Source organism: Cololabis saira, chromosome 22, assembly GCF_033807715.1.
Source record: "Cololabis saira isolate AMF1-May2022 chromosome 22, fColSai1.1, whole genome shotgun sequence".
NCBI lineage: Eukaryota > Metazoa > Chordata > Actinopteri > Beloniformes > Belonidae > Cololabis > Cololabis saira.
The window spans coordinates 1,985,933-2,007,191 of NC_084608.1; the positions used below are offsets into that span (position 1 = coordinate 1,985,933).

General features: G+C 49.0%; 1 protein-coding gene across 1 annotated transcript in view; it reads right to left on the reverse strand.

Annotated features, from left to right (window-relative positions):
- The window catches only part of sugct (succinyl-CoA:glutarate-CoA transferase), a 185,696-nt gene that overhangs the window by 143,804 nt on the left and 20,633 nt on the right, over positions 1 to 21,259 (reverse strand). Inside the window, exons 5-8 of the mRNA XM_061713120.1 lie at positions 21,018 to 21,068; positions 17,416 to 17,536; positions 11,848 to 11,939; positions 9,840 to 9,983 (exon numbers count right to left, since the gene is read on the reverse strand). Coding sequence (XP_061569104.1) covers positions 9,840 to 9,983; positions 11,848 to 11,939; positions 17,416 to 17,536; positions 21,018 to 21,068 — 408 coding nt within the window. The remainder of the gene's footprint in view (positions 1 to 9,839; positions 9,984 to 11,847; positions 11,940 to 17,415; positions 17,537 to 21,017; positions 21,069 to 21,259) is intronic.

The window sequence follows — 21,259 nt, forward strand, 5'->3', positions numbered from 1 at the left end:
CATCCATCCATCCATTGTCCACCGCATTATCCGAGTCCGGGTCGCGGGGGCAGCAGTCGGAGCAGGGATCCCCAGACTTCCCTCTCCCCGGACACTTCCTCCAGCTCTTCCGGGGGGACTCCAAGGCGTTCCCAGGCCAGCCGAGTGACGTAGTCACTCCAGCGTGTCCTGGGTCTTCCTCGGGGCCTCCTCCCGGTGGGACATGCCCGGAACACCTCACGAGGGAGGCGTCCAGGGGGCATCCTATACAGGTGCCCGAGCCACCTCAGCTGGCTCCTCTCGATGTGGAGGAGCAGCGGCTCTACTCCGAGCTCCTCCCGGGTGACGGAGCTCCTCACCCTATCTCTAAGGGAGCGCCCCGCCACCCTGCGGAGGAAACTCATTTCGGCCGCTTGTATCCGGGATCCCGTTCTTTCGGTCATGACCCAGAGTTCATGACCATAGGTGAGGGTGGGAACGTAGATCGACCGGTAAACCGAGAGCTTTGCCTTTCGGCTCAGCTCCCTCTTCACCACGACGGACCGATACAATGACCGCATTACTGCGGCCGCCGCACCGATCCGCCTGTCGATCTCGCGCTCCGTTCTCCCCTCACTCGTGAACAAGACCCCAAGATACTTAAACTCCTCCACCTGAGGCAGGAACTCTCCCCCGACCTGGAGGGTGCAAGCCACCTTTTTCCGGTCGAGAACCATGGCCTCAGACTTAGAGGTGCTGATTCTCATCCCAGCCGCTTCACACTCGGCTGCAAACCGCCCCAGTGCATGCTGAAGGTCCTGGCTCGAGGGAGCCAACAAGACCACATCATCTGCAAAAAGCAGAGATGAAATCAAGTGGCTCCCGAACCGTACCCCCTCCGGCCCCTGGCTGCGCCTAGAAATTCTGTCCATAAAAATAATGAACAGAACCGGTGACAAAGGGCAGCCCTGCCGGAGTCCAACACGCACCGGGAACAGGTCTGACTTACTGCCGGCAATGCGAACCAAGCTCCTGCTCCGGTCATACAGGGACCGTACAGCCCTCAGCAGAGGGCCTCCGACCCCATACTCTCGGAGCACCCCCCACAGGATGCCACGTGGGACACGGTCGAAAGCCTTCTCCAAGTCCACAAAACACATGTGGACTGGTTGGGCAAACTCCCATGCGCCCTCGAGCACCCTGCGGAGGGTGTAGAGCTGGTCCAGCGTTCCACGGCCAGGGCGAAAACCGCATTGTTCCTCTTGAATCCGAGGTTCGACTATCGGCCGAATTCTCCTCTCCAGCACCCTGGAATAGACTTTCCCCGGGAGGCTGAGGAGTGTGATTCCCCGGTAGTTGGAACACACCCTCCGGTCCCCCTTTTTGAAGAGAGGGACCACCACCCCGGTCTGCCAGTCCATAGGCACTGTCCCCGACTGCCACGCGATGCTGCAGAGGCGTGTCAGCCACGACAGCCCCGCAACATCCAGAGACTTGAGGTACTCAGGGCGGATCTCATCCACCCCCGGTGCCTTGCCACTGAGGAGCTTCCGAACTACCTCAGTGACTTCAGCTTGGGTAATGAATGAATCAACCTCTGAATCCTCAGCCTCTGCTTCCTCGACGGAAGGCGTGTCAGCGGGATTGAGGAGATCCTCGAAGTATTCCTTCCACCGCCCGACGATGTCCCCAGTCGAGGTCAACAGCTCCCCTCCTCCACTGTAAACAGTGTTGGCGGAGCACTGCTTCCCCCTCCTGAGGCGCCGGATGGTTTGCCAGAATTTCCTCGAGGCCGACCGGTAGTCCTCCTCCATGGCCTCCCCGAACTTTTCCCAGACCCGAGTTTTTGCTTCCGCGACCGCCCGGGCCGCAGCCCGCTTGGCCTGCCGGTACCCGTCAGCTGCCTCGGGAGTCCGCCGAGCTAGCCAGGCTCGGTAGGACTCCTTCTTCAGCTTGACGGCATCCCTTACTTCCGGTGTCCACCACCGGGTTCGGGGATTGCCGCCACGACAGGCGCCGGAGACCTTACGGCCGCAGCTACGGACGGCCGCGTCAACAATGGAAGTGGAGAACATGGTCCATTCGGACTCAATGTCTCCGGCCTCCCTCGGAATCCGGTCAAAGCTCTCCCGGAGGTGGGAGTTGAAGACCCCCCTGACAGGGGAATCTGCCAGACGTTCCCAGCAGACCCTCACGATACGCTTGGGTCTTCCAGGTCTGACCAGCTTCCTCCCCTGCCAGCGGATCCAACTCACCACCAGGTGGTGATCAGTTGACAGCTCAGCCCCTCTCTTCACCCGAGTGTCCAAGACATACGGCCGGAGGTCAGATGAAACGACAACAAAGTCGATCACTGACCTCCGGCCTAGGGTGTCCTGGTGCCACGTGCACTGATGGACACCCTTATGCTCGAATGATCCTAGGAGCTATGTTGTCCGGGGCTTAATGCCCCTGGTAGGGTCTCCCAAGGCAAACAGGTCCTAGGTGACGGGTCAGACAAAGAGCGGTTCAAAGCCCCTTATGAAGAAGACAAGAGCAAGGAAGTTTACGTCGCCCGGACTGGCGTTACCGGGGCCCCACCCTGGAGCCAGGCCTGGGGTCGGGGCTCGCAGGCGAGCGTCTGGTGGCCGGGTCTTGGCCCACGGGACCCGGCCGGGCGCAGCCCGAAAGAGCGACGTGGGCCCGCCCTCCCGTAGGCCCACCACCCGCGGGAGGGTTCATAAGGGGAAGGTGCCGTGTGATTTGGGTGGCAGCCGTGGGCGGGGGCCCCGGCGACCCAATCCCTGGACGACGACTCTGGCTTTAGGGACATGGAATGTCACCTCGCTGGGGGGGAAGGAGCCTGAGCTTGTGCGGGAGGCTGAGAGGTATCGACTAGAGATAGTCGGGCTCACCTCCACGCACAGCCTGGGCTCTGGAACCCAACTCCTTGAGAGAGGTTGGACTCTCTTCCACTCTGGAGTTGCCCATGGTGAGAGGCGGCGAGAGGGTCGCTTCCCTGCGCCTTCGGGTCGGGGATAGGTCTCTCACTGTCGTTTCGGCCTACGGGCCGAACGGCAGTGCAGAGTACCCGGCCTTCCTGGAGGCCCTGGGAGGGGTGCTGGAAAGTGCCCCAACTGGGGACTCCATCGTTCTGTTGGGGGACTTCAACGCTCACGTGGGCAATGACAGTGTTACCTGGAGAGGTGTGATTGGGAGGAACGGCCTCCCCGATCTGAACCCGAGCGGTGTTCTGTTATTGGACTTCTGTGCTAGCCACAGTCTGTCCATAACGAACACCATGTTCGAGCATATGTTAATCAGGTTTGTAAAATAGCATTTTTCCATCTCCATAATATTGCAAAAATTAGGAAAAGCCTCTCGTAGAGGGATGCAGAAAAACTAGTTCATGCGTTTGTATCTTCTAGACTAGATTACTGTAATGTGTTATTAGCAGGATGTCCAAGTAATTTGCTGAATCGGCTCCAGCTGATCCAAAATGCAGCAGCGCGAGTACTGACAGGAATTAGAAGGAGAGACCACGTCTCTCCAGTGTTAGCGTCGCTTCATTGGTTACCCGTAAAATTCAGAATCCAATTTAAAATTGTATTACTTGCGTATAAAGCCCAGAACGGATTAGCTCCGCATTATTTACAAGATTTGATAGTGCCTTATGTTCCTGGCAGAGCTCTCCGTTCTCAGAGTGCAGGTTTACTCGTAGTTCCTAGAGTATCTAAATGTAGATTTGGAGAGCGGGCGTTCTGCTATCAGGCACCACTACTATGGAACCAACTTCCAATCTGGGTTAAGGAGGCTGACACCACCTCCACCTTTAAAACCAAACTTAAAACATTTCTGTTTAGTAAAGCCTGTAGTTAGTGTTTAGTAAACCTCTAGCTGGTGTTGGTAAATCTCTAGTTAGTGTAAACTCTAGTGTGTTAGAGTCAGTAGTCATAGTTGCAGCTATAGAACAAGACTATAATAGTTAGTCTCAAACATAGCTTTGCGGTAGATATGCTGCTATAGGCCTATGCTGCAGGGGGACACCGACATGATCCACTGGGCGGTGCCTCTCACCCTTCTTCTCTTCCCTTCCTCTCTTCTCCATTTCCATTTTTATTTATTATAAGTATCTCATAGCCATCATTTTTGTCCATCGCTCCGGTAGTTTCTTGTGCTGGCCCCCCTTTTCTTTTTTCTCTTTTGTACATGGTGCAGCATCCTCTGCTGGAGGCGAAGAGCATCTCTGAATGCACAACACCGGAACCTGCAGCTTGGGAGTGAGAGGGGCAGGGTAACGGCCTGGTCAGGCGGGGGAGAGGTTTGTCCGTCAAGACTCCTCTCCCTGGCCCTGCCCCTTCTCAACCTTTCCCCGACCCTGAACCTAACCTGGGGCTTGCTGATTGGGCCGGAGCCATCGGGAGCTGTGTGCTGGCCTGTGGTCGCCACCCCCGGTCATCCCGCTGCTGCTTCCACCTGCCTGCGGTCCCCACCCCCAGTCATCCCGCTGCTGCTTCCACCTGCCTATGGTCCCCACCCCCGGTCATCCTGTTGCTGCTTCCACCTGCCTGCGGTCCCCACCCCCGGTCATCCCGCTGCTGCTTCCACCTGCCTGCGGTCCCCACCCCCGGTCATCCCGCTGCTGCTTCCACCTGCCTGCTGTGTGCTGCTGACGTCCCCGACCCCCCAGTCTGGCCTTCGGCAGGAGGGTCCCCCCTTATGATCCAGGTCCTGGTCCAGGTTTCTACCCCCTTATGATCCAGGTCCTGGTCCAGGTTTCTTCCCCCCTTATGATCCAGGTCCTGGTCCAGGTTTCTTCCTCCTAAAGGGGAGTTTTTCTTGCCACTGTTTGGCTTAAGACTTTTCTCCCACTAGGGGAGTTTTTACCTGCCATTGTTTATGTAATAATTGCTCGGGGGTTCATGTTCTGGGTCTCTGGAAAGTGTCTGGAGACAACTTTTGTTGTATTAGACGCTAAATAAATAAAATTGAATTGAATCTATCCTCCACCTATCATCCACCTATCCTCCATCTCTCCTCAATCTATCATCCATCTATCCTCCACCTATCCTCCATCTATCCTCCATCTATCATGCATCTGTCATCCATATTGAGCCTTCTTAACTCCATCTATCCTCCACCCATGATACCACAGATAGGTGGTGGAGTTTACTTGTATTGTACAATTCAACAAGGTGATTCTACAGACTCATTGAAACATAAATAAAAAGCATGATTTAAAATGTAAACAGAAAGAAAAAAGACCAAGAGATAACCTGTCCAAGCCGTCCAGCCCATATTCAGTGCACACTCAGTCCAAAATTTACAAAACTAGGTAATTTACAAATCTTACAAATCGTGTACAAACCTTACAAATCTTGCTTAGAAAGCTAAGATTCTTGTGATTCCAGCTATATAGCCAGTTCAGGATATAATCATAGCAGCTGGTACATATCGACACTACAAACAAACGAACAAAGATTTGCGCAGATGACGCAACTTACCGATGAAGCCTCATAAATCACCTCCAGGAAAATATTCCCACAAAAATGGTTTGGTTACAGTCAAAAAGGTCCAGTAGATCCCATCCAGTAAAGTATTTAGTCCAAAATGCATTATTATACCAGTAAACATCCACAAACAGCCACTTCATCGTGACCATCATCGGAGGACCACATGTTCACATGTTTACGTCTGTAACTCCGTTCTGCACGTCTGCAGACGGGACACCGCGGTGTCAAAATGGAGCCTGCACCTACTCCTTTTGATTGACAGCTCATCCGACCAATCAGGAGCTGCCCTGTCCTTTTGATTGACAGCTCATCCGACCATACAGGAGCTTCCCTGTCGCCTCCACCGACCTCTTAGCGAATGAGCACATGTATGGAAATGACGCGCACGTCCGGCTTTTGTCATGAAAAAAACCTTGCAGCAATCGCCCTGGTGACTGAAAACAACGATATGACGCTTCAGGGGGTCGAGATAAATCCTACAGCGGGAAATTCAATCTGAATGTGAGAATCGCCGCTCTGATCAGATGCGCGTCCGTGTTTTGACTATTTATATGTATTTATATATAGTTCAGCAATATTTATAGTGAATCTGGATATATGATAGGATACCTCTAAGGGCCTGATTTACTATAGGTTTGCGTGTGTTAAAACATACACAGAGAGAGAGTCTTTATTCTGCTGCATGCTATTTTAAAAATGGTTGCACAAGTTTTATTAAAGGCCACTTTTTCTTTAGTTCTTCGCCTTATATCTTGCCACCTTCTCTTATTGTGCCCCCCTCCACTCGCCCACAAGCAGGCCAAGCCTTTGTGCCAAAACTTTGTATTTTATTGATTACTTATCGTTGAATGTGAAATCATCCTTCGTAAATTACATTTAATTAAAACCCGTGCTTATTAATCACAAAACACAGGTTAAACATCATGACCAAATCCACTCCGACCCGCTGTGTCAGGATCAGCGCAGAGACTGCAGCTTTGCCTGAATTATGGTTCTGCGTTAAATCGACGGCGTAGCCGGCGGCGTATAGGGTCGCGGTACGGTACGGCACGCGCAAACTTTTTCAGTGCACACGCAATTTAGTACTCTTTATTTAGGATCTTAGTAAATCGGGCCCTAAGTGTCAGCTTTCATTAGAGATCGAAATTATGACTGTATGTTGAAAGATTCGGGAGTTATGCCCATGGGACATAATATAATGTCTAATAATGATAATAAAAGTCTTTGTAAGACATAGTCTTACAAAAACATGTGTAAAATACTACAAATTTGAAATTGCACTAGATAAGGCTTCATGCTGTGGTCTCATTGTGTTTTCCAGCTAATAAGACACAGATTCACTAATCTGCAGATCTGATTACAAAACAAATTTCCGGCTGAAATAAAAACCTTTTATTTCAAACTGAGATTACTGAATTATAGTAGCAGTTACAGTGATTCTGAAGAACTTCAGAGTGTTACCTTTCAAAAGTTACCAGAACCATCCATCTACTTCAAACGGCTGAAGAGCAGCTTTACATTTAGTTTGGGTAGAACTTGGATAGGCGTTTTGGGCGAGTTTCTAAAGTTTCTAAACTAAAGTTTCAAACTAAAACTGCAGGTTTGGATATTTATTCAGATCCAGCTGAGAACAGGTGGGTTCTGGGAGTTTGTTCCAGGCGTGTGGAGCCTAGAGCACACATTAGGCCCATTTTTAAATCCTTACACTGGCTACCTGTTACTTCTCCTGTTGATTTTAAAGTTCTTTTATTAGTTTATAAAGCGCTACATTTTTGTTCTATGAACCAGGAAGGAACTCAGATCCTCTGGCTCTTCCTTTTTAGCTGTTTCACAGAGTAGAACTAAAACATTTGCTGCCTTTAGCCACTAATAAACGTAGACTAAAAACTCATCTCGTCTGGCTTTTATGTAGCATCAACTTTTATAGTTTTATTCTGTTTAACCTTTTTTTAGAGGTATTAGTTTTATTTATTTACCTATTTATTGTAATGTTTTTATAATTAGGGCCCGAGCACTTACAGTGCGAAGGCCCTATTGTATCTGTAGGACTTTTTTTTTTTTTTTCGTTTTTTTTTTTCCGACGAAATGAGGGCCTTTTTGCCCCCCTTAGCGTGCCCCAAAAGTCACCAAATTTTGCACCAAGCCAGGCTTGGCAAAAAATGTGATATTTAATGGTTTGCATTAATGGCCATTTTTATTTCAGGGGGGATGTCATCCCCCTCATCCCCCTCATCCCCCCTCAACTCCAGTACTGCTCATGACCCTCCCTGAACTTCTGATTCCCCCTTACTCAACAGAAGAGAGGGCTCTGACTGTTGGACCTGAAACTCCGCTGGAGTCCCTCTCTGGAGCCTCACAAAGACCACAGCAGTGACAAACGACGACACGAGAGGCAGAACACAGCGCTCTAAAAGCAGCTGCGGCTCCCGCGGGGCTTTAGGATAACACGTTTAAACTGGCTGAGAAATATTGATCGGTACATGTAGAGAGGACAAGCTTTTCCGGATGAATCTCTGGCTTGTGTGAGTGCCAGGGTTTCTGGGTCTGTTACTGGTTGAAGTTGTTCTCTCCGCCCCGAGGTTTGGACAGAATCAGACTCTCAGCCTCAGCAGTGTGATTTACAAGCAGACCTGAACACCGCAAGGAGAACCAGCATGCAGGAAACAGTCTTGTACAAAGCAGAAGCTTTTAGGCTTTTGTTTTTTGTCTCCGTGAGGGTGGGATTCATTTCTTTCAGCCTGAAGCATAACCGTGTTTGTTAGGAGCAGAATAGAAACAAATGTTCATTACGAGTTCACCTAACGGACGGCAGATGAGTTAAGAAACGCTTGTCCTGCGTCTTCTTGGACACCGAGGGGACGGTTTCCCCCCATGTGACCACAGCAGTGATCAAAGCAGCATGTCTCTGAAAAGCTCTCCGAGGTTTACGAGGCCAGCGACCTGCTGAAACCAGCCCAGACCACGGCTGGCGAGGATGAGCTGCTGCACGTAACCTCTCCCTGCTGCACAAATGCCAGCGCACATCCCGCGTCAGCAGCGCTGGGCGGATCGTCCCGGCACGACAGGGCCCTGATCAATACATGTACGACAATAGTAATGCTGGATCCACACTGAAAGCGTCACGGGCGTCACGGGTGTGCGGCTGCCATTCATTGTCTATGAAAGCGCTGCGAGAGGCCACGGAGGCCAGGGAGGCGTTGGAGGCGTTGGAGGCGTTGGAGGCCTCCACAGCGTCAATTTGAAGTTGAAAAATCTCAACTTTATCCAAATGAGCAGCGGCGACGGCGAGGCAGCGTCCAATCACAGACCGGGATTCCCGAAGCAAGAACCTCAATGCATAGCTGTTGACTAACAAACTAATCAAAGTCTTTTTATTAGTTTTTTATCATTAAAACAGGACTGTACAGTCAAACAGAAAAACAAACTAATTTTATCAGGAATTAATATATATCATTCCAACCTTGTTAAGGAGCATCAAACTCACTCTTTTCCTGAAGCGAGAACCCTCAATGCAGATTGTACTTTCATGTTCACACAAACGTACACTCATTCACATGCGTACATGACCATAGCTGTCACTAACACACTTATTTTATCAGGAATTCATATATTTCATCCAGTAAACTGACATTTTTGCTGATCTGACTGCAGTTTTTACCTGAACTGCTCATGTGAAACACGTAACTGATGGTTGAGGAGCTGGATGGTCCCAACGATTTTATTTACTACATTGATCCAACGCAAAATAATTATAAAACCGTTCTTATTAATCACAAAACACAGTTTAAACAATATGATCAAATCCGCTCCGACCCGGTGTGTCAGTGTTCACTCAGACAGACTGCAGCTTCGCCTGAATTATGATTCCGTGTTAAATCGACGGCGTAGGGTTCGTCGCAAACCCTACGCCGTCGGCTCTGCGTTGGTGTAACGTGGAACCATAAATCAGCTTCAGGCTGATTTATGGTTCACCGGGAGCATGGGCTCGCTAGCGGTTGATGTTGATCCAGGACCAAACTTGTTAAGGAGCATCAAACTCACTCTTATCTACGCGGAAATAACACTGAAATATAAAGAAGGCTTCCCAAAGTGTGATCTATGGTGAAATAGGAAACTGAAGATGTGCAGCTATATATAGATATGTGTAGGCTATATGTACTGTTCCCTCCAGTTCTGCAGCGCAGCTTTAGCCCCGCCCACTGCAGCTTTAGCCCCGCCCACTGCAGGCGTCGACAGTACATGAAGCTTTCAGCGAGATGCTGGTGTCAGGAGATTTGTGACGCTTTCAGTGTGAACGCAGGGTAAGTGTTGGTCTGGGCCGGACCTGACGAGCCTCTCTGATGGGAGAGGACCAGACACGTAGCAGCTCGGCCCCAGGTGTGATCGTACCTGTGAAGACAGCAGGTTGCAGTCGATGTGAACCCCTCTCCCGGTCCGGTGTCGCTGGAGCAGGGCGGCCAGGATGGATCCGTGCGCGTACAGCCCTGTCGCCAGGTCCGTCATGGCAACGCCCGGCCGGACCGGCTCTCCGTCCTGCACCAGAAACAGCGGGACTGAAGGAAGGTTGCCAGTGACACTCTGAAGACCAGTCCTTCAGTGAGCTGTCCAGATCTGCAGGTTCTGTGACATCACAGACCCAGATCAGCCTCCTGCTCTCAATCTCCAGGCTGCATTCACTTGACCAGTCCTGAGTTTTGCATTTGGTATAGTATGGTATAGTATGGTATAGTATTTGGTTTAGTATGAAGAGAAATGTATCTATGAACAGGAAATGACCAGGAAGTTCACATCAAAGAGAAACCATTCTTTAACATCTTTCTTTAATGTATATAACTTTGTATAATACAAAGTTATCCATAGATTTTATTTATCACCAAGAAAATGCTGTCAACTTAGAATAGCCACAAGCCCAGTCTGTTCTTTCTGTTCTTTGAATGTAACTGGTACATAAACGCGTATGATGTGGGAATGTCCAGGTGTTAACTCCTTTTGGCGGCAAGTTGTAGATAAGTTATCTGAGATAGTTGACCTTCATAGACCTTGTATTCCTAATATTATACTGTTAAACGATGACTCGTCTATCACTCTAAATAGAATTGAGAAGAAAATATTATTTTGTGGACTAACAGCAGCTAAGAAAATTCTAGTCATGAGATGGAAAACTCCAAATGTTTTGAATATATGTCACTGGTTTTCATTATTTTTGGATGTTCTGTCTTTGGAACTGGCGACTGCGATTACACGGCGCAGCAAAAGACACATGCGTTATCTAAGGCAGTGCAGAAAGCACATTCGCTTTTGTCATTGTAATGTGTATTTTTGTGTTTTTTCTATTTTTTGTTGGTGCTTGTTTTGTTTTTTCATATAAAGATTGTGTTTCATGTAGTATTTAAGTTAAGTCTGATAACTGTTGAATGTATTTTGTCAAGACAGGAAAGGAGGAGGGTGGGTGAGGGCGGGAGATCAGTGCAGTCATTGGGTGGGTGAGGGGTGGGGGGGTGGATTCAGTGCACATTAGAATTGCTGAGCATCCTCTTTTCATAAATTCTATACTGTTACGTGTTATATGTTTGAAATGTCGATGCTCTTGAATATTGTTTGAAATATATATATATATATATATATATATATATATATATATATATATATATATATATATATATATATATATATATATATATATATATATATATATATATTTTCTTCATTGTTATCCTACCTCGCATGGGAAATTACTTTGAAAATTCTCAAAAATTAAAAGGAGCATGAGGCTCCTTTTAAGAAATGAGACTCATTAGCGCCACCCTTCACCACGACGGCCGTTGGGGGTACTGCAGCCAACAGTGAAGCCGGCACGTCACATCCACAGGACAGCGTGGGAAATTCCGGCCCGGAATTGCAGCACATTTGGCAGCACACAGCCTGTTCAAGGCAAAGGAGAGATACACTAGAGGGCTCATTCTTTTGGGTTTGGAACGCTTCATCTGACATTATTACTAGAAAACTTAAAACGTATACGAATTTTTTTCATAAATCCTGCCTCAATCCTGCCTCAAGCTCCTTTAAAAAACAAAATAGACCAAAAATGGAAAAAATTAAAATGGAATGTGGGAAAAAATTAAACTGATTTCATACGTCTCTGTTTGCTGCCCTGGATCTGTTTGCTAATTCTGCCACACTAACCCAAATTGATATCGGAATCGAATCGAATCAAATCTTGATAATCGATTCTGAACCTTAAGACTCGTAATGGAATGGATTCTTGACATTTGAATGGATCCCCAGCCCTGGGCTACACTATATGGTGACAACATGGTGGAGTGAGACCAACGCGGATCCTGCTGTGAAAGCGTGAGGGCAGCATGTCTTCAGATCACAGATACGAGGAGACTCTGACCTCCGGTCCAGTGATGTGCATCATCCCTGACACGGCCGAGGCGATGGAGTCGTAGCCTGGACTCTGGGCGTGAGGACCGGTCTGTCCGTAGCCTGCACACACACACACACACACACACACACACACACACACACACACACACACACACACACACACACACACACACACACACACACACACACACACACACACACACACACACACACACACACACACACACACACACACACACACACACACACACACACACACACACACACACACACACACACACACACACACACACACACACACACACACACACACACACACACACACACGTTACCGCCCCGCTGCTTTGACCTGAGAGCAAACACAGCGGGGAATCATTGCTGCTCTTCCAGGAAAACTACATTCCAGCTGTGTGTTGAGTCTGCCGCGTTGACTAAACAACCAGGCCCACTTCCTGCAGAAAGCAGACCCTCAGCTCGTTTCAGCAAGTGGAAAACATTCCGACAAATGCTGTCAGGTGATAATAGCCCAGACTGTATGAACTCCCTTGAAGACAGTTCGCTGCCGTCTCCATCACATTTACTTAGAAATACAGAAAGCTGGAGGAAATGTTAGCACTAGTAGGACGCAGTGTTGTGCGAGTTCTTACTTCTCATGAACTAGTTCAAAGTTCAGTTCACATAGTTCACGTTCATGTTCATAGTTCACCATTTTCATTTTAAACTAGTTCAAATTCAGTTCATTTCAATATTTTTAGGTGAGAAGTACGAATGAAACGCCCCCCTATCCTAAAACTGTTCACCGTATACCAGTGGTCTCCAACCCTGGTCCTCAGGATCCCTGTCCTTAATGTTTTAGATATTTCCCCTCAGAACTCTGATATAAATGACTTTCATTAACAGACTTGAAGACCTGGACAAGCTGATGACGGACATTAATTAGAATCAGGTGTGATGATGCAGGAAACATCTAAAACATGAGGGACAGGGGTCCAGAGGACCAGGGTCGGAGACCCTGCTGTAAACAATCATGTATCGTCCTGGTGGCTTTCAACTTTACTGAGGCTGTAAATCTCCAACAATGTAGTCCATTATCAGTTTGTCTACCTGTTGCAGCGTCCGCAGTTATGCGGTCGATGTACCGGACCTTCATGGTCAAGAAGGAGCCGAAAGGCGAAACTCTCGATTTACCGGTCAATCTACGCACCTACCCTCACCTATGGTCATGAACTTTGGGTAGTGACCGAAAGGACAAGATCGCGGATACAAGCGGCCGAGATGAGTTCTGAGCTCCGCAGGGTGGCTGGACGCTCCCTTAGAGATGAGTTTCCTCCGCAGGGTGGCTGGACGCTCCCTTAGAGATGAGTTTCCTCTGCAGGGTGGCTGGACGCTCCCTTAGAGATGAGTTTCCTCCGCAGGGTGGCTGGACGCTCCCTTAGAGATGAGTTTCCTCTGCAGGGTGGCTGGACGCTCCCTTAGAGATGAGTTTCCTCCACAGGGTGGCTGGACGCTCCCTTAGAGATGAGTTTCCTCTGCAGGGTGGCTGCACGCTCCCTTAGAGATGGGGTCAGGAGTTCGGTCACCCGGGAGGAGCTCGGAGTCGAGCCACTGCTCCTTCACATTGAGAGGAGTCAGCTGAGGTGGCTTGGACATCTGTACCGGATCCTCCTGGATGCCTCCCTAGGGAGGTGTTCCAGGCATGTCCCTCCTCCCTAGGGAGGAGTTCCAGGCATGTCCTTCCTCCCTAGGGAGGAGTTCCAGGCATGTCGCTCCTCCCTAGGGAGGTGTTTCAGGCATGTCCCTCCTCCCTAGGGAGGTGTTCCAGGCATGTCCCTCCTCCCTAGGGAGGTGTTCCAGGCATGTCCCACCGGGAGGAGACCCCGGGAAAGACCCAGGACACGCTGGAGAGACTATGTCTCTCGGCTGGCCTGGGAACGCCTCGGACTCCCCTTGGAAGAGCTGGAGGAAGAGCTGGAGGAAGAGCTGGAGGAAGAGATGGAGGAAGTGCTGGAGGAAGTGTCTGGGGTGAAGGAAGTCTGGGCATCCCTGCTGAGGCTGCTGCCCCTGCGACCCGGGAACGGATAAGCGGCGGACGATGGATGGATGGATGGATGGATGGATGGATGGATGGATGGATGGATGGATGGATGGATGGATGGATGGATGGATGGATGGATGGATGGATGGATGGATGGATGGATGGATGGATGGATGGATGGATGGATGGATGGATGGATTGATGGATGGATGGATGGATGGATGGATGGATGGATGTTGCAGGTAAATCAACCCCCTGAAGGAGCAGCAGTGACTGGGGTCGTTTGGGGCTGTTGGGTCTTGGTCTTTCTGGGAACTTTTTTGATTGTCAAGGACTTGCAGATATTTCCTCCCACTGGACGGATGCTTTAACTCCACATGACGCTTCAAATGTGAAGTTGACGAGACAGATGCTCAGACTTGTTTTCTCAGCGCAGGTGGACATCATTTTTACAGAAAGGTTAGATTTTTAGCGTCGGACTCTTTGGGAGACGATGTGTAAAATTCCTGCAGATAACGATAAGAGGATCATCATCTGACGGCTCGCTGACGCTGCTTCTGCAACGTCTCTCTTCACCTGTCAAGGTTGATTTATGGTTCCGCGTTACACCAACGCCTAGCCTACGCCGTCGATTTAACGCAGAACCATAAATCAGCCTTCATTCATAAAAACTGCACCGGGCTCGTGGAGTATTTTAAATGTGTCTGCTGGTGAAATGAGGAGGATTATTCCGTAATAATTGGACCTAAACAGTGAAGCTGAAACTCACATAATCTGAACAGTTCAAATTCCAGTTTGTGATCTGCAGAATGAACAAGTTCACGTTCAAGTTCTTTATTTGCAAATATGTTGCGTTCAGTTCAACGTTCTCACAGAAATGAACGTGTTCAGTGTTCATTTGAACTCGTTCATGCACAACACTGGTAGGACATTACCTCCATCCACACCAACACGTGGAGTAACCTACCTAACCTTTCTACCTAACTTACTTAGAGTTCTTAACCTATCTAACCTTCTTAAGCCCTGAATGCAGGCATTGTGACATAGAATTGTCAAATTGGTTTGATTCACCGCATGAATGGGCACAGATTACTTTTGTAATACTGTATTTGACCCGGTCTTTGTACGTTTTGACTGTATAAAAACGTAATTCTCGTCAGTTGTAAGAATGAGATGTACCTGCTGTACTCTACTGCCCTTACTTTTTAACAACTTGTGCTTTTTATTATTTTACCTCTTTTCTTATCATTTTATTATTGAATTGTGCTATACAAATAAACTTGCCTTGCCTTAACTTATCTAACCTACCCAACTTACCTAACCTTTCTAACCAACTTACCTAAACTTCCTAACTAGGTACTGAACTTACCTAGCCTTCCTAACCAACATACCCTGGCTAACGTACCTAACTAGGTACCTAAGGGTCTTCCAGAGCAGCACTTCACATGTATATTTCTGCATTCTGCGTGGGAGTGAGAGAGGCAGGGTAACGGCCCGGTCAGGCAGGGGAGAGGTTTTTTCGTCAAGACTCCTCTCCCTGGCCCTGCCCCTTCTCAACCTTTCCCCGACCCTGAACCTAACCTGGGGCTTGATGATTGGGCCGGAGCTTCAGGAGCTGCGTGCTGGCCTGTGGTCCCCACCCTCGGTCATCCCGTTGCTGCTTCCACCTGCCTGCAGTCCCCACCCCCGGTCATCCCGCTGCTGCTTCCACCTGCCTGCGGTCCCCATCCCCGGTCTTCCCGTTGCTGCTTCCACCTGCCTGCGGTCCCCACCCCAGGTCATCTCGTTGCTGCTTCCACCTGCCTGCGGTCCCTACCCCTGGTCATCCTGTTGCTGCTTCCACCTGCCTGCTGTGTGCTGCTGACGTCTCCGACCCCCAGTCTGGCCTTCAGCAGGAGGGTCCCCCCTTATGATCCAGGTCCTGGTCCAGGTTTTTCTCCCACTAGGGGAGTTTTTACCTGCCATTGTTTATGTAATAATTGCTCGGGGGTTTATGTTCATGTTCTGGGTCTCTGGAAAGCGTCTGGAGACAAATTTTGTTGTATTAGACGCTATATAAAATAAAATTGAATTGAATTGAATTGAATTTAAACAAAGATCATGAGCCGTCCAGCCACCGGTGGTCCCGTTTGTCAGACGCTTATACAGCTCCTGCTGATGCAGAACAGCATTAACTGGCTTCCCTTTACACGGGAGGGAAGCCAGTTTAGCCGTAACTTACTGCTAATATGAAGAGCGGTGGAGTACTGTTGTAGATTTACGGTAGTCCTGAGTTTAAATAAAGGCTGAACGATTGTTTGGAACGTTCCTGCTCACACAATACAAATCATTGGTTTTGCGTCAGTCTGTGGAGACGGTCACAAACATTTCCAGTTCACCGACGGTCCACAAAGAGCCACGTGTAAACAAAAGCCAGCTCTCACGTTCTACTCGTTAGAATCAGATCAGGCTGAACGGATGAAAGCGCACTGGATGCTCTGCAGCTCCACATTAAACACCGTCAGCCATTTATAATCTCTGACAGCTGTTTGGAGTCCTGCTGTTGTTTGGGAACACATGACAAAGTGGAACGAAATCTGAAAATGGAGAATAAACAAGTCTAATGATAAATTCCCCGCAGTGTTAAACACGGAGGCGTTCACAGGACATCACTCCCAGGTAATCATCATTTCATATCGCTGGAACACCGGGCTCAGCAAATCACATACAAATATACATACACCCGTTCAAGGGTTAGTTTGGGCAGTCTGGTTGTGTGTATCAGGGTGGAGTTTAGGGTGGAGTTTAGGGCGGCCGTGGGGAGGACAAATGGAAGACTAATGGCGCTTTTCCACTAGCACCTACTCAGCCCGACTCGGCTCTCCTCCACTCGGTTTTGAGTCTTTCCACTAGGGGTCTAATGTGCAGAGTAGATACTTTTCTGTAACTATTCTGCCGAGGTTCTAAGCGGCTGAGTCGGCTGTATCTGACATCATCACACTACAGGCCACCAGTTGGAGTCAGACGTCTGAGTCAGGATGTGACATCAGAGAAAGAGACTCTGACGGATTCTTGTTTATTTTATCCGACCAGCAATGGCAGCAAAAGTCTGTTTCATGATCCAACTCTGAGGGTCAGATGTTCATAAACCTGGTGCTGAGGAGAGAATTAGCTTCATAGCTGCTCACGGCTCCAGCTGACTTTTCAGCAGCGCTGAGACAAACTAACAAAAAATTAAAAAGCGTCACCGCTTGAAGCTTCTCTCACTCTAATTTTTTAACTTGATATGGAACACAAGCCACAGACCCAGCAGCACATATATCATCTCCTCCAGGTTCTACATCTTTAGTGTTGTTGTCTTCTTCCTTTAGATACACAATCAAATACGTCACAGCAGCTTCTCCAACCTCCTACTTCTGCCCCAGGTGCTGGATTGTTATGGAAAAGAAACCAGGCCGAGTTGAGATGAGCAGAGCTGAGTAGGTGCTGGTGGAAAAGCGCCAAAAGTGTGTAAAGATGAACAGAAACAAATGAAAGGTGGGTGCTGAGGTGAGTGGGTACCTGAGATGGAGCAGAAAATGAGGCGGGGGTTGATTGTGCTCAGTTGCTCGTATCCTAACCCCAGCTGGTGCAGCTTCCCTGGTAGGTAGTTCTCCACCAGCACGTCGCACACTCCTGCCAGCTGGGAGAGAAGTTGGGCTTTAGTTCTGGCAGCAGCAGCTCTGCTGGGAGGTGCTGGTTCCATGTACGAGCCCGGCTCCAGCCGGGCTGGGAAGCAGGGCCTCATGAACCCGGAGGAGCATCTCAGAGGGCCAGAGTCTCCCTGAAACTGTCCTGAGAGGCTGGAAACAGTTTCAGGGGCTGCGTCCGAAATCACATCCTTCCACCCTAATGAGTATGCAAAATGAGTATGCGAGATTTTTTAGTGCATCCGAAACATTAGTACGTACTCAATGGTATGTACTATCCATACTCATTCTGGAGAAATGTATTAGTGTGGATTGATGGACACTAGCCGAGCAGAAACTTCCCATAATGCAATGCAGCGCCGTTTGGTTGCTAAGTGATACGTATATGTCATAAGTATAATATTAAGTATGATAATATTATTATATAATATTAATATTATAATATTCGTATTTAATAATATTATATAATGTCATCTTGTCTAGGATAAATAAGCGGTGCTGTTACTGCTGGTGTGACGCGTCACTTCCTCCCAACGGCAGGAAGTGATGTGTGCGCTCTTAATAGTACGTCCAAATTAATGCACACTACTGATATTTACTCAAAAGTGTGCCGAACTTAAGTATACTTTTTAGTTTAGTTCCTCAACATAGAACGAGGGAAGACTTAGAATATCCAGAGGATCTGGAGGAATCCCTGTGTTCCGGGGACAAGGCTGGATGTCTAAACTGGACCTGGTGGTCTTCAGGTCCTGGTAGAAACATCAACACTGACGTCTTCTCTGGACCAACGCTGGTTTCAGATGTTCTGAGTCGGGTCAACCAACATTTCTACTCATTTCTGGACACCATGGACGCCTTGTCCTGCAGACGACGGAGGACAGGAACCATCCAGCTTGTTATCAGCTTAGTTCAGAGCATCTCTGGTGGTCAGGGGTTGCAGCAGTGTCTGTAGCAGCTGGAACACCTGGAATGACTGCAGATGTGCAAGCCTTGCCAGATGGCTCTCAGACTGCTGGATCTACCAGCGGCTCCAGGATCCTGCAGCAGACGAGGAGAGGCAACATTCCTCTCCTGAAGCTCCGGCAGCTGCTCTCATTTCCCACATGTTTAAAGGCACCTGCTAAAATAAGAGAGGATGCTACACAACGGTAAACATCCCGCGTTCCAGCTTTTCTCAGATGTTCTGCTGCCATCAAAGTCAGAATGAGTTCATATTTTCCATGAAATCAGTTTCAACATCTGATACGTTGTTTGTGTTCTTTTGGTATAAAATAGTTGATGAGCTCTGCAGGTCATTGATTTCTGTTTTCATAGACATTTTACAGCCTGCTGTTCCAGGACCGAGGGTTCCTCTCTCTGGTGGATGTTCCCGGGCCCCTCAGGACCTGCAGTGGCCAGGTCCTTGTGCCCCGTCCTGCAGATCCCTGGCTGGGGTTGGTCCTGTCCTCTCCTCTCCTCTCCTCTCCTCTCCTCTCCTCTCCTCTCCTCTGTTTCCGGTGGGCATGTGAGCTTGAGCGTGAGTCGGTGGTGTAGCATCTGAGTGGCGCGTAGTTTGATTTGGTTTCATCTTTCATCTTTGGGATTTTCCTCTTCTCTTTTCTTTCGGTGCATTGTCAGGTAAGTGTACTTTGTAGTTGTTGTGGTCTAATTGGAGGCTTGTTGGAAGATGGCGTCCTCTGCGACGCCACCTCCTTCTATTCGACATGGAGTCAGGATAGTCCCGCCAGACTCTGGCGTTTCCATGGAGGATGTTCTTTTGGCTGTAGGAGAGCAGGTAGGACATGATAACATTTCTTCTGCTTCACGGATGAAGCCGACAAATGATGATTTTTCACAGTTAAGCCTGAATTATGGTTCTGCGTTAAACCAACGCAGAGCCTACGCCGTTGCCGTGACGCCGTCGTGAACCCTTCGGACTTCTCCGTCAATCCATTTCGCCACGGTGCAGTACCCCCCCAGAGCGCTAGTTGATACTTTGTTTAACTTCCGGTCACAGTGAATCAAAAGCCCCTTTCACACAGAGATTCCGCAATATTGGTGTAAAGAAGTCCTGCCAATACGCACAGAACCATACAACGCCGGCATAACGCCGCTCCCGTCTGTAAATTCACACAGCATGCCGGCGTTCCGCAATCAGAGGCGTGACGACAGCGTCAGTCCGACCGTCATGTCAGCGGCAGCCGGCTGTGTCATTCACACAGACCCCGTTTCGGCTCTGTGACTACCTCCGCTGCCGGCTTATTGGTGGGGCCACTTGGCCCCCCCATTCCGCCTCCGTGACTTTCACACAGAACAGCGAGGCGGCTTAAAGGCGCAACGTTCCCGCCTCGAACTGGCTGTGTGAAAGGGGCTAAAGAGATAAGGACAACTATTGTGCAAAAAACCAAAACAACCCCAAAAAAAAAAAAAATCACACACACACGAAGAAAAGAGCGCTGAAAGTTCACTACTGCTTCATGAACCAGAACTGGAAAGGCGTTGCTACTAAGCAAACCAATCCCAGCCCTCTCGTCTGCGTTGGGTCTGCGTCACCTCGACGCGTAGTTCCATGTTTTGGGAGGTGCAGGTCAGGCTACGGCGTAGGCTACGGAGAGACTCCCACATAGCCACGTACCCTACGGTATTTTTGTCCTGGTTAAAGTTATTGTATAATGGTGCTGAATGTTTGGTGAAAATGAGGGTTGGGCTGAGTCGGCCTATCCCTGTGCAGCGGGGGATCAGGCAGGGATGGCCTATCTGCCCTATCTCAGGACAACTTTTCAGCCTTGCTATTGAGCCCTTGCTGTGCAGGTTGAGGGCTCGGCTTAATGGTCTTTCACTGACCACTTTTTGTCGCTCTTTTGTTGTGTCTGCTTATGCTGATGATGTGTCTGCTTATGCTGATGATGTGTCTGCTTATGCTGATGATGTGTCTGCTTATGCTGATGATGTAAACGTCAATATTTAATCTCGGTCTGACATGCTACATTTGAAACAGCTTCTTCTGCAAGGGTGAACTGGGATAAGAGTGAGGCTCTATTGGTGGGCCAGTGGGGGGAACAGGTTGTACCTGGTCTTCCTGGGGGGCTACGGTGGGCAGAGGGTGGCATTAAAGTTCTGGGTGTGTTTTCGGGTTCTGATGGTTTTCTTGAAATTTTGACTTTTTTCTCGACATTTCGAATTTTTTCTCGAAGTGCATAATGAAAAAAAAATCTTCCCCCAGTTATAACTAATATAGATACATGCAGCATGTGTTCATTCTAGGGCTGATACAAGACCAACCGAGGCCTGAACCTCCTGCTCCTACAGAGATGCTCACATGCGCTCCACGTGCACTTGCTGGGTCAGGTGCGTTTGATTGGCCAAGCAGGGCTGCTTCTGCCCCCCGTGGAGGGGGCTTCACTGCCGTGTGAGCTCGGCAGAAGCACGTGGACATAACTCAGAGTCATGCTCAATCATGCTGAAAATCTCCGGCCACATGCTAGTGAGTCCTACCTGCTGGATGATGGTGGCTCCTCCGGGATGTTTCAGGTCCACAGCTACGCTCTGAAACAACACCAGGAACCAGACTTACACACCTACACCGTCAGGGAACCAGCAGGATCAGAAGGAGAGGACCAACACTGCAGCACGGGAACATGGATCACGGGAACATGGAACATGGAACACAGGAACATGAAACACGGGAACATGGAACATGGAACACAGGAACATGAAACACGGGAACATGGAACACG